The following is a 14,625-nucleotide window of genomic DNA, read 5'->3' on the forward strand; positions in this document are numbered from 1 at the left end:
GGCGGGCGGGCTCACTGCGCTCCACCTCCGCCTGGACCAGCCAATAGTAATGCGCGGCTTAGGCCTCCACGCGAACCTGACCACGCGGGAGTGGGGGCAATTAAACTACATTTCCCGATATGCATGCGTCCATAGGGTGACCAATCAGTAACCGGAATTCAGAGGGAAGGGGAGGAGCCGGCTCGCTAAGCCACACCATTGGCTAGGCGAAGCTTAGAAGAGCCGGAACCCGGGAGCGAGAGAAGCGCAATGACATTTCCTCTTTAAATAACCGGAGCCGGGGCCCCTTGGAGAAATGGCCGCGTCGGCAGGTGGGTGGCGTGGTGCGGCGGCCGCGGTGCCTGAGTAGGGCAGCGGGGGCGCGGGCGGCTGCCTGAGGTGGCGTCGGTGAGGCGGGAGGGAAGGATGGAGAGGCGGAGAGCGCTGCGAGGGGAAGATGAATGGCGCGGAGGGCGGCGCGGCCGCGGAGATGGGGCGTCTGGGTATTGGCCGCCCGCGAGGCGGTTGAGGGTCGCCCTGGAGGCTGCCCTGGGGAGGCCCCCGACCGGCGCTCGGCCCGAGCCAGCACCCCCCGGAGCCCCAGCCGCCTCCCCGCGCCGGCTCGGCTCGCCTGGCACGCAGCCTCCGCGAGCGCGTTGCTCCGGGCTCGCCGGGCTCCGGACCGGCGCGCCGGCCTGGGAAACCAGCCCCGCGGCTCGCTCTCGTCCGGGCTCTACGCCTCCGGATCCTGTGTCTGCGGTATGTGCGTAGACATGTACATCTGTGTAAGGGGTGGGGAAAAAACAGGCTAAGCGAATAAACAACAACAACAAAAAAAACCCCACGATGCCTTAACCGGCTTCGAACTTCTTGTGGTTGTACGATTTTTCTCCTCCTAGATTTAAGTAAGTCTTCCCCAACAACGAATGGGATTCCATCTTCAGACACAGCCAACGATGCCATGGACCCCTTCCATGCTTGCAGTATTCTTAAGCAACTCAAAACAATGTACGATGAAGGACAGTTGACAGACATTGTAGTGGAAGTGGATCACGGGAAAACATTTTCCTGTCATAGAAACGTTCTTGCTGCAATCAGCCCCTACTTCAGGTATGATGACGGTTAGAAACTTACATTAATATCTGTCCCTTTTAAGTGTTACCTTGGTTGTGATAGTGAGTTGGGACCAACAAGGAAAAAAAAAAAGCCGATGAGTTTGAATGAGTTTATTTTCTGAGAGTAGAGAACGGGCCTTATCTTATTAATAAGCCCTTGTTTTTGAACTATGGGTTTCTGGAGTTCAGCTAGCTGGGTTTTAAGTTAGTGGACCTCTACTTGAGGTAAATGACCAGAAACACTAAATTTGTGTTTCCCAACATGGAAGCCACCGGCCATTCAGTAACTCAGGTGTACTAAATTGGCAAGTGCTCAGGTAGCTACATGTGGCTCCTGTATTGGGTAGCATCAATATATACAACCTTCCTATTATTCAATGTTTTATTAGACAGTGACGATCTAAAATTTATTCTAAAAAGTTATTCATGATTTTATTTTTTTAGAAAAAAAAAGTGTTTGAAACTTTTCTTAGAGCTTCCTTTGCAAGCAAATTAGTTTTTAGTGGACTGTTTTAATGCCATGGAGGTCAAAGTAAGTGGATAGAGTTTGTGTCTAAGTTCCCAAGAGAGTGATTATCACCTAGATTTCCAGAAGTATTTCATACTGTTTTTGCTTTCATTTTCTTTTCTGTTCACTTTTATTATAAAATACTGGCAAGTCAACATTTAAAACTTGGCTCTCAAAAACAAGTTCTTACTCTAAGAAGAAATGATTGGAAAAGGTCATTTTTCTGCCCAAACAGAGCTTCTTGTTCCAAGTGCTCACTTTTAAAAGCCTTTCAGTGTTTGGAAGTGGGTGGTGATTGATAGTAAAACCATCTTCTTAGCCACACTGACTGCTTTGTCTTGTGAAGGTGCTTATCTTTATTGGGCACATAGCAGTGTAATGTTGCATGCATTCGTTTCTGGTTCCTCTTTCTCAGAATGCTGGTCTGAATAGAGTTACCTCAGTCTGATGTTTGTGATGAGACTTGGGGAGGTCACTGGTCTACTAAGTATTATAGGGTAGTAGGCTGGAAAGAAAAATGATGAGACACATACACAGATGCCTGTTGGCCTGGCAATGGAAGCTTCTGGTGTGACTCTTACCTAGGTTATTAGATATGATCAGGTAATTTATGTTTTTAAATATATGGCACAGCTGCTCCTTACTAAACTCAGGATTAAGCTTACTTTATATGAATTGCCTTCTATAATCTTAATAATCTTATCTCTGCACAGTTGCTATCCCCATTTTACATATGAAAAGAATTGGGGCTCTGTGAGTAATGTCTAAGTCATTCAAATAGCAGAGGTAGATTTTATTCTGAAACTAGGCTTCTTACCATGTGATACCTAAGAAACAAAAATAAAGTAAGTCTTCTTTAAAGTTTCTGTTAATTTTTTTTGTATTTGAATAGTAAAAGAAAATAAAACTTCAAAGTAAAATTTTTCATTGAACCCTTATGCTCTAGACTGTACCATCTTAATGTCATGTATAATTAATATTAGCTTTCATTGTCTACACAAATTTAAAGAACTACACTTACAGTAGATTTTCTCAATTTCTGAAGCATAAAAGGTATGCATTCACATAAATATAGGTGGCTAGAAAAATGATCAGCTAGATTCTTTTTCTTCCTAGAACTTTGGCACAGAAATTTCTTGGCACTCCTGAGGTGGGAATCTCAAAAGTCATACTTAATAATTTCTAAGTCTCACATCACAGGTGAAAGAATTTAAATAGCTGGAAATCTGTCATGGCTGCCTCCTGATCCCAGTTACTTGTCCAAATTAAAATGCAATGATTGGAAGTTCCTGCTGCTCAGGCTTTTGTGTGAGGACATGCTCCCACTTTATGTAGAGCTTATGTGAAGAACCTATTAGAGAACTCATCAAGGTATCTGACCACTCCCATGTGTGAGACCAGCCCATGGAAGTCATTTGAGGCTCCCATGATAAAGGGATGTGTGATGATGGTCTTCTTTGGGACTTAAGCTCTACCTATGAACAGCTGTATTTTCCTTTTTAATTGGTGGCTGTAGAGGTGAGTTGTTCACTACTTGAATTGAAAACCACCTTAAACATAGGAGCATCTGGTTTTTAGTCAGCAAAGCCTGTAGTGATATTAAGACTTAAAATTTACATTGTTGAAGTAAAGCTATAAGTAATCTGTAGCAAGCTGGGTCCTTGTATCACCAAGTTGCTCATACTGCATTTTAATATCCATGTATTGGATGGAGATTTCGAAGGTAACTCCACATCTTCCCGTTTAAGGATATATGGTATATGTTTAGTATAACAAAAACAAGTGGGAAGGGTCTGGATCTCACTTTCCTTTATCCCCAGTTTCTTCAACAAATAACCTATTTCTTTATTCCATCAAGTTCTTCAGCAAATACCTACTAAGCATCCTAGATTTTTTTTTTAATATTTTATTTATTTTATGTGCATACGTGTATTGCCTGCATGTAGGTAAGTGCACCCGTGTTGTGCAGTGCCTGTGGAGGACAGAAGAGGCTATCAAATCCCCTGGAACTGGAGTTACGGACAGTTGTTAGCTGCCATATGAATGCTGGGATTTGAACCTGGGTCTTCTGCAAGAACAGCCAGTGTTCTTAACCTCTGAGCCATCTCTCCATCCCCTAGATTTTTTTTTTTTAAACAACAAGCTTTGTTTTTGTTTTTGTTTTTCCTGAAATAGCATGTTACTGTGTTGCCATGGCTATTCTGGAATTTACTGTGTCACTCAGAGTGCAGTGAATTTGTGGCTATCCTCCTGTCTCAGCTCCCCAAGCACTAGGATTATAGGTGTGCACCACTATATCCAACTTACAAGGTTATTCTTAAAAATAAAAGTTTAGGAATTTACAAATCATTTCCAAAGAATCAGTGATATGTCAAATGTTAAACTCTCTTTAGAAGAAGGCATTAAATTAACCTGACCATAACTGTGTAAAATATAGTCATTTTAACTGAGAAGATGAAGTATATCTTTTAAGGAAAGAGTTTCAGAATGTCCAAGAGTAAGTGAAGTGATCTTTAAGTTCCTTATAAAGATTAAGGGAACATTAAAGAGATTATCATTTGTTTTAAAAGGTAAAGGTGAAAAATGTGTACTTTGGAAGAATGTCATGCTTTTTCTCAGATGAAAATTTCAGTGTTTTATTTTGTGCACACAGCTTCCCTTGGAATTTTCACTGGGGCATCAAAAGTTTTATTGGACTGTCTTCTCTGTGTTTATGAATAATTTTGCTATCCTGATTATGTCTTCAACATTTTCTGGACTTGGCAATTTAAGGTCTATTGCCCCTAAGGAAATTTGGCTAGAAGCTTGGATAAGGGCTTCAAGGACAATCAGGTGACCTGAACATGTCACTTTTGGTTTGCTTTCTTGCCTGTATGCTCCCTTTTTTCATAGTAAGCATGTGGGGACAGACAGAGCCTTCTTATGTGGGCTCTTTGGTTAGACTGAGGAGCCCAGTTAGCACAAGAGCTGATTGACAAGAGATAAGCATAAACATTTTATTAATTTATATGGTTATAGGGATTTTTACAAGAAAGTAAAGCCCAAACAAATGATCAAAGCATGATGCCTTTATTCCTTTTGGACAAAGAACAGTAAATTAGGGTAAGTGGCTCTCTGGACTAGGATAATAAATTCTAGGCATGTTACTTAGAGATATGTAGGGCAGGAGATAATAGAAGCTCTTGAAGGAGAAGAGTTACTTCAGAGTTTGTTTATTCAAGCTTACTGCAGCCACAGTTACCAATTACTCTGGTGACCAAGGCTGTTTTCCAGCCTTAGCATGTGAAGGGTCCATCCTGGAAGAGTCCGTGCCTTCTGCATGTAGAGAGAGACAGGCCACATGGCTCTTCCTGCAGGTGATTTCAGCTTGATCATCCACCAGTGTGCCATATTTTTACACTGTTTTCAACTCCTTCGACACAAAGTGGAATGACCCTGAGAATAGCCATTTTCAGCCCTGTACATACTAGCAAGGAATATGTTCATTCATCTTCCAAAGACTGCCTGTGTGATAGCTATGTACTTTAAAAAAAAAAAAGTGTATTTGCAGTGTATACAAACTATTAACCACTTTTTCTTTTTTAGATCCATGTTCACTAGCGGCCTTACAGAAAGTACTCAAAAAGAAGTTCGAATAATCGGTGTTGAAGCTGAGTCGATGGATTTAGTATTGAATTATGCCTATACCTCCAGAGTTACTCTGACAGAGGCCAATGTTCAAGCCTTGTTCACTACAGCTAGCATCTTCCAGATTCCTTCCATACAAGACCAGTGTGCTAAGTATATGATTAGTCATTTGGACCCCCAAAATTCCATTGGGGTCTTTATCTTTGCTGATCATTATGGTCATCAGGAACTTGGGGATCGATCAAAAGAATACATTCGTAAAAAGTTTCTGTGTGTCACCAAAGAACAAGAGTTTCTTCAGCTGACAAAAGACCAACTCATAAGCATACTCGATAGTGATGATTTAAATGTAGACCGGGAAGAACATGTTTATGAGAGCATTATTAGGTGGTTTGAACATGAGCAGAGTGAAAGAGAAGTGCACCTTCCAGAGATTTTTGCCAAATGTATACGTTTTCCTCTGATGGAAGATACATTTATAGAGAAAATTCCATCTCAGTTTGCACAGGCTATAGCCAAAAGCTGTGGAGAAAAGGGACCATCCAGCACCAATGGCTGTACCCAGAGGCTTGGAATGACTGCTTCCGAAATGATCATATGCTTTGATGCTGCCCATAAACACTCAGGAAAGAAGCAAACAGTGCCTTGTCTAGACATAGTCACAGGAAGAGTGTTTAAACTATGCAAACCACCAAATGACCTAAGAGAAGTGGGAATTCTTGTGTCACCAGATAATGACATTTACATTGCAGGAGGGTACAGGCCAAGCAGCAGTGAGGTCTCCATCGATCATAAGGCAGAAAATGATTTCTGGATGTACGACCATTCCACCAATAGATGGCTATCCAAGCCACCCTTGCTTCGAGCCAGAATAGGCTGCAAACTAGTACATTGCTGTGGTAAAATGTATGCAATTGGAGGCCGGGTTTATGAGGGTGATGGGAGAAACTCACTGAAATCGGTGGAGTGCTATGACAGCAGAGAGAATTGTTGGATGACTGTTTGCGCAATGCCGGTTGCAATGGAATTTCACAATGCTGTGGAGTACAAAGAAAAGATCTATGTTTTACAGGGTAGGTGCCCAAGTGATCTAGTTCTTCATGGAAGGGTAGCAAACGAAGGCGGTTTGTTTACTTAATCATGTTAAACAGGTAACAGCTCACTGTTTATTAGAACATTCTGGTCTAGAAAATAAAGATCAAAAAAGGTTTAAAATTTTAAATTTTTTAAGTTACTGTAACAGTCCTTGTTTTTTGTGTTCACGTTTTGATCTTAGTTTTTAAAAGCTTTCTTATTTTATTATTATTTTTTTTTTGTCTTTTTTAAACAGGCTCTTCCTGTAGCCCCAGCTGGCCTGGAACTCACTAAGTAGACCAGGCTGGGCTTGAACTCACAGAGAACTCCTGCCTCTGCCTCCCAAGTGCTGGGACTACAGGCATATGCTACCATGCCTGGCTTAAAAGCATTTTTAAATAAATAATAGCTCAACATATTGGGGTAACTGTTTCAGAGCAGTTTTTAATACCAAACAGTAAGCCAAAGTTAATACATAGCTATTTTGTTCTTCTATAATGTGTGTGTGTGTGTGCGCGCGTGCGTGCGTGTGTATGTGTGTGTATAAATAAATTATATATTATATATAAAAATAATCAAGAGATGTAGTGGCTACCTTTTAATGGAATTTACTGGATGAATTTAAAAGGGGGAAAAAAGTATTAACTAGTTACTCTAGTTATTTACCAAAGAGTTTTATATAAGTCTGTCAACCACAATTGTTAAGAAACTTGACTACAAAGGGGTTGGAATTGTGTTCTTCAGATCTTAATTTCACTTGAAATTTTAGCTCCCCTTCCCCTTTCTTTTATCTGGCAAAGACTGAGTAGAAGTGGGCTAATAAGAAGAAATATGGTTATGATTTGTGAAAGCATTTTCCTTATATGTTTATTTTGTGTCTGTATGCATATGTATAGGCTAGACATCAACATTGTTGCCGTCCTCATTCTTACTCATTTTTTAGATCTTACTTTTTGAGACAGGGTCTCTCACTGAACTTGGAGCTCACCAATTGGCTAGACTGGCTGACCATCGAGCTCTGGGGATCTGTCAGCTCCCTGAGTGCTGGGGTTACATATGTGCACTACTGTGCCACTTTCATGTTGATACTGAGGATCCAAACTCAGGGCCTCATGCTTTCATAGCAAGCACTTTACCCACTGATTTATCTCCCCAGCCCCTTTTTTCCTTACGTGTTTTAGTTGTTGGGATTTTGAATGCAGTGTAGGTAATGCTTAAATCCTTCCTTTATGTTTCTTAATAGGTTATATTTAAATGTTTTCCTTGTACCACTACTTTAATGAAACAAGAAAAGTGTCAACTTCCATGAAGATATACATGATTACTTTTAAGCCCTATCCCATTTCTTAAAAATGATGTTCTTTGCTGTAAAGATACCTTTTGACTTAAAGTTGATCAGAATGCTGGAACATGTTTGCTTAAATTCTATAGCGAGTTAATTCTCCAGAAGGAGTAGTGCGTCTGGCACCTTATTTTAGTTACATGGAAGCACAGCATGATTTGGGTTTGTTGATCTTGCCAAAAATGGAATATAGGAATGCATGTATAATCCATCCAATATGGTTATACTATTCAATGTGATGTGAAGTTCTCTCTCCCTCTCCCTCTTTCCTTCCCTCCCTCCTTCCCTCCGTGTGTGTGTGTGTGTGTGTGTGTGTGTGTGTGTGTTGCTGGCAAACTAGTTAGTCAATATAGAAAATTAAAAGCCTCTATTGTAATGTATAGGATGTATGTTAATACAGGTACTATAGTAAGCAGCAATGACTTAATAGAATTTCAAGATGAGAATGTACAGCGTTTAATCTGAGGCCCTGAGAGTTTTTTTAATTGCCTACCATTGACTTTAGTTTATCAAAGAGCAATTATATTTTAAAAGCCAACTTTTTGTGTGTATTTCCTTTCCTTCTTGGAAGAAATTTCTAGAGAATTGCCACATGTAAAAGGTCTTAACTCTCAGTTTCTTTATCAAGAATCTTAGACTATTAGTAGTCAATAAGGGAATATGATGTGTAGCAAAAGCTGGGACTTAAATAAAATTGAAGTTGAAATGTCATCACTATTAAGTAGGTAATTGAATGTATATATGAGAGCACCCCTAATTTAGAATAGTTTATAAAGAGAAGCTTAATTTAGAATCAGGCATTTCTGATCTAAACAAAGCCTCTGTACATAGTAAACCTGACATGAATTGTTGAAAGGCTGTGCCTTACAGTTTGAGCATCCCAAATGTAAAAATCCAGAACGTTTCAAAATCTGAAACTTTTGTGAATACGATGTGATGATACACTTGGAAAATTCCATACCCGACCCTTTGACAGGTCAGTCTAAACATAGGCACACTGACAGTATTGTAGTAATTCATGTTTTGACTTGTGGTTAATCTCAGAGAGGCCTCATTATATATATGCAAATATTCCAAAATCTGAATTACTTGTAGTCTCAAGCATTTCAGATAAGGGATGTGAAGCCTGTTCTGTCTGTGACTATGAAAGTATAATTTAATATGCTCATAGAGATTGTTATTACAAGGATATATACAAGTGTTAGCCATTAAGCTGGGTATGGTAGCACATGCAGCACATACCTATAATCCCAGTTCTCTGGAGGCTGAGGCAGGAGGATCTTGAGTTCAAGGCCAGCCTGAGTTCAGGATGGCAATTCTATCTCAAAAAAACATTTTTTTTTATATCATTAGTAAGATCTTGCAAATATTCATTGGTTTAATTCTTACAGACATTTTCCTGTTGGCAGTCTGATTCAGCGTATACACATTTATTGTCAGTTTGGAATAGTAACTGACTGAAAGTCAAGTCCATAAATTGTGTTTTCTGTCTTATTAATGTTCAATTTTCTCTTGTTGAAATTTATTTTTGCTTTATAGCAGCACTCAGGTAAACTCACCAGTGACCCACAGACACAAAGCTGAACAATTCCATGTGCTATCTTCTCATTAAGTAGCACACAAATATGTTCTGGTTTATTGCCCTTACTGGCAAGTCATTAGTAATAATGTTGTTTTAGAGCTGGCTCAAAATAAATTTTCTATAGCATACACTTGGCTGGAACAAATGAAACCACCTATTGTTAACTGTTGTTCTGCCATAGAACCCAGGAATCTGCTTACTTCTCCCAGGTCATGCGGACCAATGCAGGTTGACCATATTTGTTACTTCGTATATTTCAGAAAGCAGTGTTTGGAAAATAAGGCTCTTTAGTCTTCAGAGGTTGGAATTAAAGATATAACCCAAGAATCAAACATGAAAATACACATATTCATGTTTTGTTTTGTTTTTCTTTTTTTAGGAGAATTTTTCCTCTTCTATGAGCCTCAAAAAGACTACTGGGGTTTTTTAACCCCCATGACTGTGCCTAGAATCCAGGGCTTAGCAGCTGTATACCAGGACTCTATCTACTACATAGCTGGAACCTGTGGAAATCATCAACGTGTGTTTACTGTAGAAGCCTATGATATTGAGCTGAATAAATGGACTCGTAAGAAGGACTTTCCATGTGATCAATCCATAAATCCATACCTTAAGCTGGTACTTTTCCAGAATAAACTCCATTTATTTGTCCGAGCTACTCAAGTAACTGTTGAAGAACATGTCTTCAGAACCAGCAGGAAAAATTCCCTTTACCAGTATGATGACATTGCTGACCAATGGATGAAAGTGTATGAGACCCCAGATAGGCTGTGGGACCTTGGCCGTCATTTTGAATGTGCTGTTGCTAAACTCTATCCCCAGTGTCTTCAGAAAGTGCTGTGACAAGTAGCAGACTAAGTAGCAGGCCTTAGTACATCGCTGGCATCTCAAACTGAAGAATCTTGTCTTAGGAAGTGTTGGTAGTGAGGAAGACTGAGAGTTGTATACGGAAATGGGTGCTCTTAAGCATTATGGCATGGGGAGGGATTTGCTTTACCTTCGTGATATTTCCATTTCAGTAGGGAAAAGGTAACAAAGTGCAATTAGCAGCATTTTTCCACCCCTGGCTTAAAAGTAATTTTTTCATTCTAGCGTTTTGTGATAAAGTCACCGAGATACCAGATGAATCAAGACAACTATGCACTCTTACAAAAGCAGAGTATTCCTGGGTAGACACATCCAAACTAGTTTCATGTGGCTTTTTATTTAAATACGGGTAACAATATGAGGCAATATCATTAGGACTTTATTTAGCTGTGACCTCTCTATACAGAGAAGCATTAACTTAGATCCTCATTCTTAATATTTATATATATTTACATATATTTTTGTGTACTGTTTTCAAGTGTACGAGATTTAAATGTGTTCTGTTATCAGTAGACTAAGGAAAAATCAGTCTGGGAAAGAACTTTTAGAATTTCCTATTTCCCATGTAACTTTTAAGTTAAGCTAAAGTTTTAAAGTGGCAGTTTTCTGTCCATAACTTTTTCAAGTGCTAACACTGTCTCATTTTTTTTAAAATCCCAGAAAGGGCTCAGATTTGCAGGTGACTGGTGCTAGCATAAGTTAATTCACATGTAGGGATAGATAGAGCTAAATGGTTCGAGTCTATGTTGGTCTTTCAAATTAGCATGCTGGTTTCCTGGCCATAGTGCTTTACCTTGTCATTTCACAAGCTCTGTTTGTGTGATCAGATATGACCCGTTATTGGTCTAACTGGATTCAGTTTTACAGTACCAAGTTTGCACTAACATGGGCTGTTTTGTTGCCCAACCTCCTTTTCCATCCTCTACCTGTCCAGTCATAGTCAGTACAATGAAAGTTAACTTATAATGTGAAATTTTACACCTACTTTTAAAGTTCTGTGTGATTCCTGAAGTGGTCTAATAATCTAATGGCTTTGAAGTTTCATATTACAGCTATAGCCTCTTGTTGTTGCTGTTTCACACTCAATAGTGAGGAATACTTTTATGTGGAAAGACTTGTCTTAGCTGAAGGTGATGGAGAAGGAAGAGTGAGTGAACTGAATCATAGGATCATGGACCATAGGTACTAGTCACTGTTCATATTTAACTGATACGTTTCTCAGTTAGGAATATTAGCATGAAAAACTAACACTGTACCTAAGGCAGGCATTTGGATTGGTAACATACTCGTTACTGTGCCTAGTGTAGCCAATACAGAATATGAGAACAGGTCAGAGGCTGTCTGTGCTTAGAGTAGTTTGATTCTCTTGAAGAAAAACTGGCATGGTTTGTATTTTTTAAAAAAATCTTGCAGAAATTGTAAAGTGATACTGTGAAACAGACTGAAAACATTGCCTCCTTGCATCACATACCTCGTCTTTCAGGAACTTTCTAAACTGCTTTACAAAGAGCTCTGGAAGTAGGGATGGTTTTCTGAAGAGGAAGTTCAAGTGGACAGCATTCACAAATTAATGGTTAAATGTCCTACAGAGCTGGAAATATGGTTTCTTCTAATTGGCCTTGATGGTGTGTCTACAATCTCTTTGTAAAATTTCTCAACCAATATTTTTACCTCTCTTGTTTGTCTTGTATTTTCTTTTTCTTCATGCTGTTTTAGGATTATTCTGTGAAGTTTTTTGATTTATATTTACAGTTTTGCATTACTAATAGGGAAAATAATTTTTACAAGAGATATCCATGTAACTTATTTTGAAAGTTTTGCTGAATATCTAAGATTCCTGCCACTTTGTGACAATCTCTGTATTTGGGAAAACGTACTACTTGAAAACATGACATAGACCGTTGAGTTAGCAGTGTACAGGTACAGTGCGGTGTACACGAGAAAATACACTGTGAGTATTTCTACAGTAGATTTTCCCTGTTGATCTGTATAGCAGTTACCCTTTCATTATAACAGTGTGCATTGAGGGTATGATCTAAGTATAGTGTGTCAAAACCAAGGCTTAGAACTTATTATGGGAGTAGACTATATTGAATTTTGTATGAAGAACTGTTTGTTTACATTACATAGCCAGAATATTTTGCCACTTTTAAAATGATTTCAGAAGAGGTCCTAGGAAACTAAGATTAGTGATAGGTGTGGGTTTACATGTAGGTACTTAAGGTACATTTTCATAGTGTGAATATAAGTAAAGGCACAATGGCTACTACAGACTTAAAAGATCTAACAAATGCCAATCCCAACTATGTTTCTGCATTTGAAGAATGTATGTAGCACTTTCCTATATATTTTTTACATGTTGAAAACTGGACTAGGTGTAACTATGTTCTAGGAAAGTAGAAATTGTATTATTTATTGTTTATCTTTGTTTCCTGTGATCCCCCAAAATTGATGCTTAAGTGTTAAGCTGGTATCATTGGTGCATGTGAAAAAGTGGCTGTGATCCGTAAGGAACCAGAGTCCCGTGTAAAGAAGTTTAAAATGGCATTCAATGTTCAGTGCTCAGGTATGTAGTAAGTACTGTAGTCCTATGGGGGCAAATGTGTAGATTTTTAAACATTTTGCCATAATTGCACAATTTTTTGCATTTTTACCTGATGTCATTGTTTCTTGTAATAAAACCTTTTCTGATTGAAAACTGTCAGTGATGTCAACTGACCTCTGAAGAGTGAATTTTGCAGAATTAAAATTTGGTGAAAATCATGAAACATCTCATCTCATGGTAGAATAAAATAAGATTTTAATCTATTAAATACCTGGCATCTGGCAGAAAATGAACTAGTTAGTATCACTCTGTAATTTCTTAGGATTATAGCAAACTCACCAGTAACTCCTTTATTCTGATTGTTCTCACCTAAAATGTCCTCTTTTATATACTTCATATCCAGTCCCAGAAAATTCTGTTGCTTCCTCTGGAGCACACATGATGAACTTTGTCCACACACCATATGAACTCTGTCCACGCACCTTGTTCATCACTGTCACCCTAGTCTAGGCTAGCCTGTCCTGTCTGCCTGTGCGCAGTTGCCACTGGGAAGATTTTCTTCCCTTGACTCTTTGTAATCTGTTTTCTCCATGCTGTTGTTCAAGTGGTCCTGTTAAAATGTAAGTCAGATTATGTCCTTCTTCTGCTCAGGCCCCATGACATCCAGCCTCTCTATGGGAGTCAAACTTCTTACCAATATTATCTGCACCCCCAACACCACCAACTCTTTTTTTTTTTTTAATTCTTTCGGAGAATTTTATATGTGTTACCTTTGCACCATTTCCATCCTTTCTAGTTTCCTTCCACCACCTCTCATGTTCCCCTACTTCCTCTCTTGCCCTCTTCTTTGATTAGTTACATATACATACATACATTTTATCTATTATGTATTGTATACATATATAGATAATGCACTGAGTTCATTTATTGGTGCCCTTGTGCACCTATATTTAGGGGTGCTCATTTGGGATTAGATAGCCTCTTGGGGAGCTAGTTCCTGGGGAAAACTGATTGACCCTCGGTATCCTTTGATTTCCTGTGCCTCTTCATCTTGAGGCAGACCCCATGCATTTCCCTGATCCACCTTGGCATACGAACTGGTTTTGTCATTGTGCAGATCTTGTTAGATTGCTGTACTATGGAGATTTCACTGCTGCAGCTTTCCTGTTGTGTAGACATTAGCCAGCAGCAGGCCAGTGCCATCTCTTGGCCCCATAGCCATTCCTCCAGCCTACCAGATTCCAGCCACATTGTTCCTCAGACACGCCAAGCCGCTCCTACGACAGGGCCTTTGCCCTTGCTGTGTCATTGATCAGAGAAGGCCTTATACCCACTTCCTTCAGTCTGTATTCAAACAGTGCCCTGACAGAGCCTTTCCTGCTCACCCTATTTTCCAGTTCCTTCCCTTGCATTCCACCTACCTCTTCCTGCTGTGTTTTTCACATATCTTTACCTTTATTAAAATGTCACAAAGTCAAGGAATTTGTTTTAATTACTACTGCACTCATTTTGAAAGCTTTTTAAAAACATTTTTATCTGTGTGTCTGTGTCAAATGCGTGAATATATGCCATGTGTGCTGGTTGCCTGCTGAGGCCAGAAGAGGGCATTGGATCCCCTGGAGCTAGAGTTACAGGCAGTTGTGAGCTGCCCAGTGTGAATGCTGAAAAATAAACCTGGGGTCCTCTGGAAGTGCTCTTATGTGCTGGGCCATCTTTCCAGCCCCAATCTTTTTCTGTACTTTAGATTGATGGCTGCACATAGTTGCACTCAATAAATGTTCCTGGGAAGAAACGAGCTTTCAGTTCAGTCTCAGAGCAACCTGAGAAGTGGTAGGTCTGGTACTGTCTTCTGTTTATCAGAAACACAAAGACAAAGTGAACATCTCATTACTTGCCAGGGATTTCCACTTTGCTCCAGTTCTGTCTTCCTTCAGCAGCTACTGAGAATTGGCTAATATAACTTGTAACTGGTCTTCAGGCAGAAAT

General features: G+C 39.5%; 1 protein-coding gene across 2 annotated transcripts; it reads left to right on the forward strand.

The window, feature by feature from the left end:
* Positions 1-235: 235 nt before the first annotated feature.
* Positions 236-12,792, forward strand: Kbtbd8 (kelch repeat and BTB domain containing 8). 2 transcript variants are annotated; one of them, XM_008827129.3, is made up of 4 exons: positions 236-311; positions 879-1,089; positions 5,188-6,302; positions 9,607-12,792. In XM_008827129.3, exons 1-4 carry the CDS (start codon positions 296-298, stop codon positions 10,068-10,070), a joined length of 1,806 nt encoding a protein of 601 aa, XP_008825351.1. In that variant the 5' UTR covers positions 236-295; the 3' UTR covers positions 10,071-12,792. The 2 variants fall into 2 exon arrangements, with proteins under 2 accessions (XP_008825351.1, XP_008825352.1); XM_008827130.2 differs by lacking the exon at positions 879-1,089 and having other exon boundaries at positions 252-311.
* The last annotated feature ends 1,833 nt before the right edge of the window (positions 12,793-14,625 follow it).

This window comes from Nannospalax galili, unplaced genomic scaffold, assembly GCF_000622305.1.
Source record: "Nannospalax galili isolate Female #2095 unplaced genomic scaffold, S.galili_v1.0 scaffold1051, whole genome shotgun sequence".
In the NCBI taxonomy this organism is placed as follows: Eukaryota; Metazoa; Chordata; class Mammalia; order Rodentia; family Spalacidae; genus Nannospalax; species Nannospalax galili.

Bases quoted from the DNA above. Each gene is read 5' to 3' on its own strand.
- Kbtbd8 (XM_008827129.3), top strand. The intron at 1,090-5,187 runs GTATGATGACGG...TTTCTTTTTTAG, and splicing joins GCAATCAGCCCCTACTTCAG to ATCCATGTTCACTAGCGGCC. The intron at 6,303-9,606 runs GTAGGTGCCCAA...TTCTTTTTTTAG, and splicing joins AAAGATCTATGTTTTACAGG to GAGAATTTTTCCTCTTCTAT.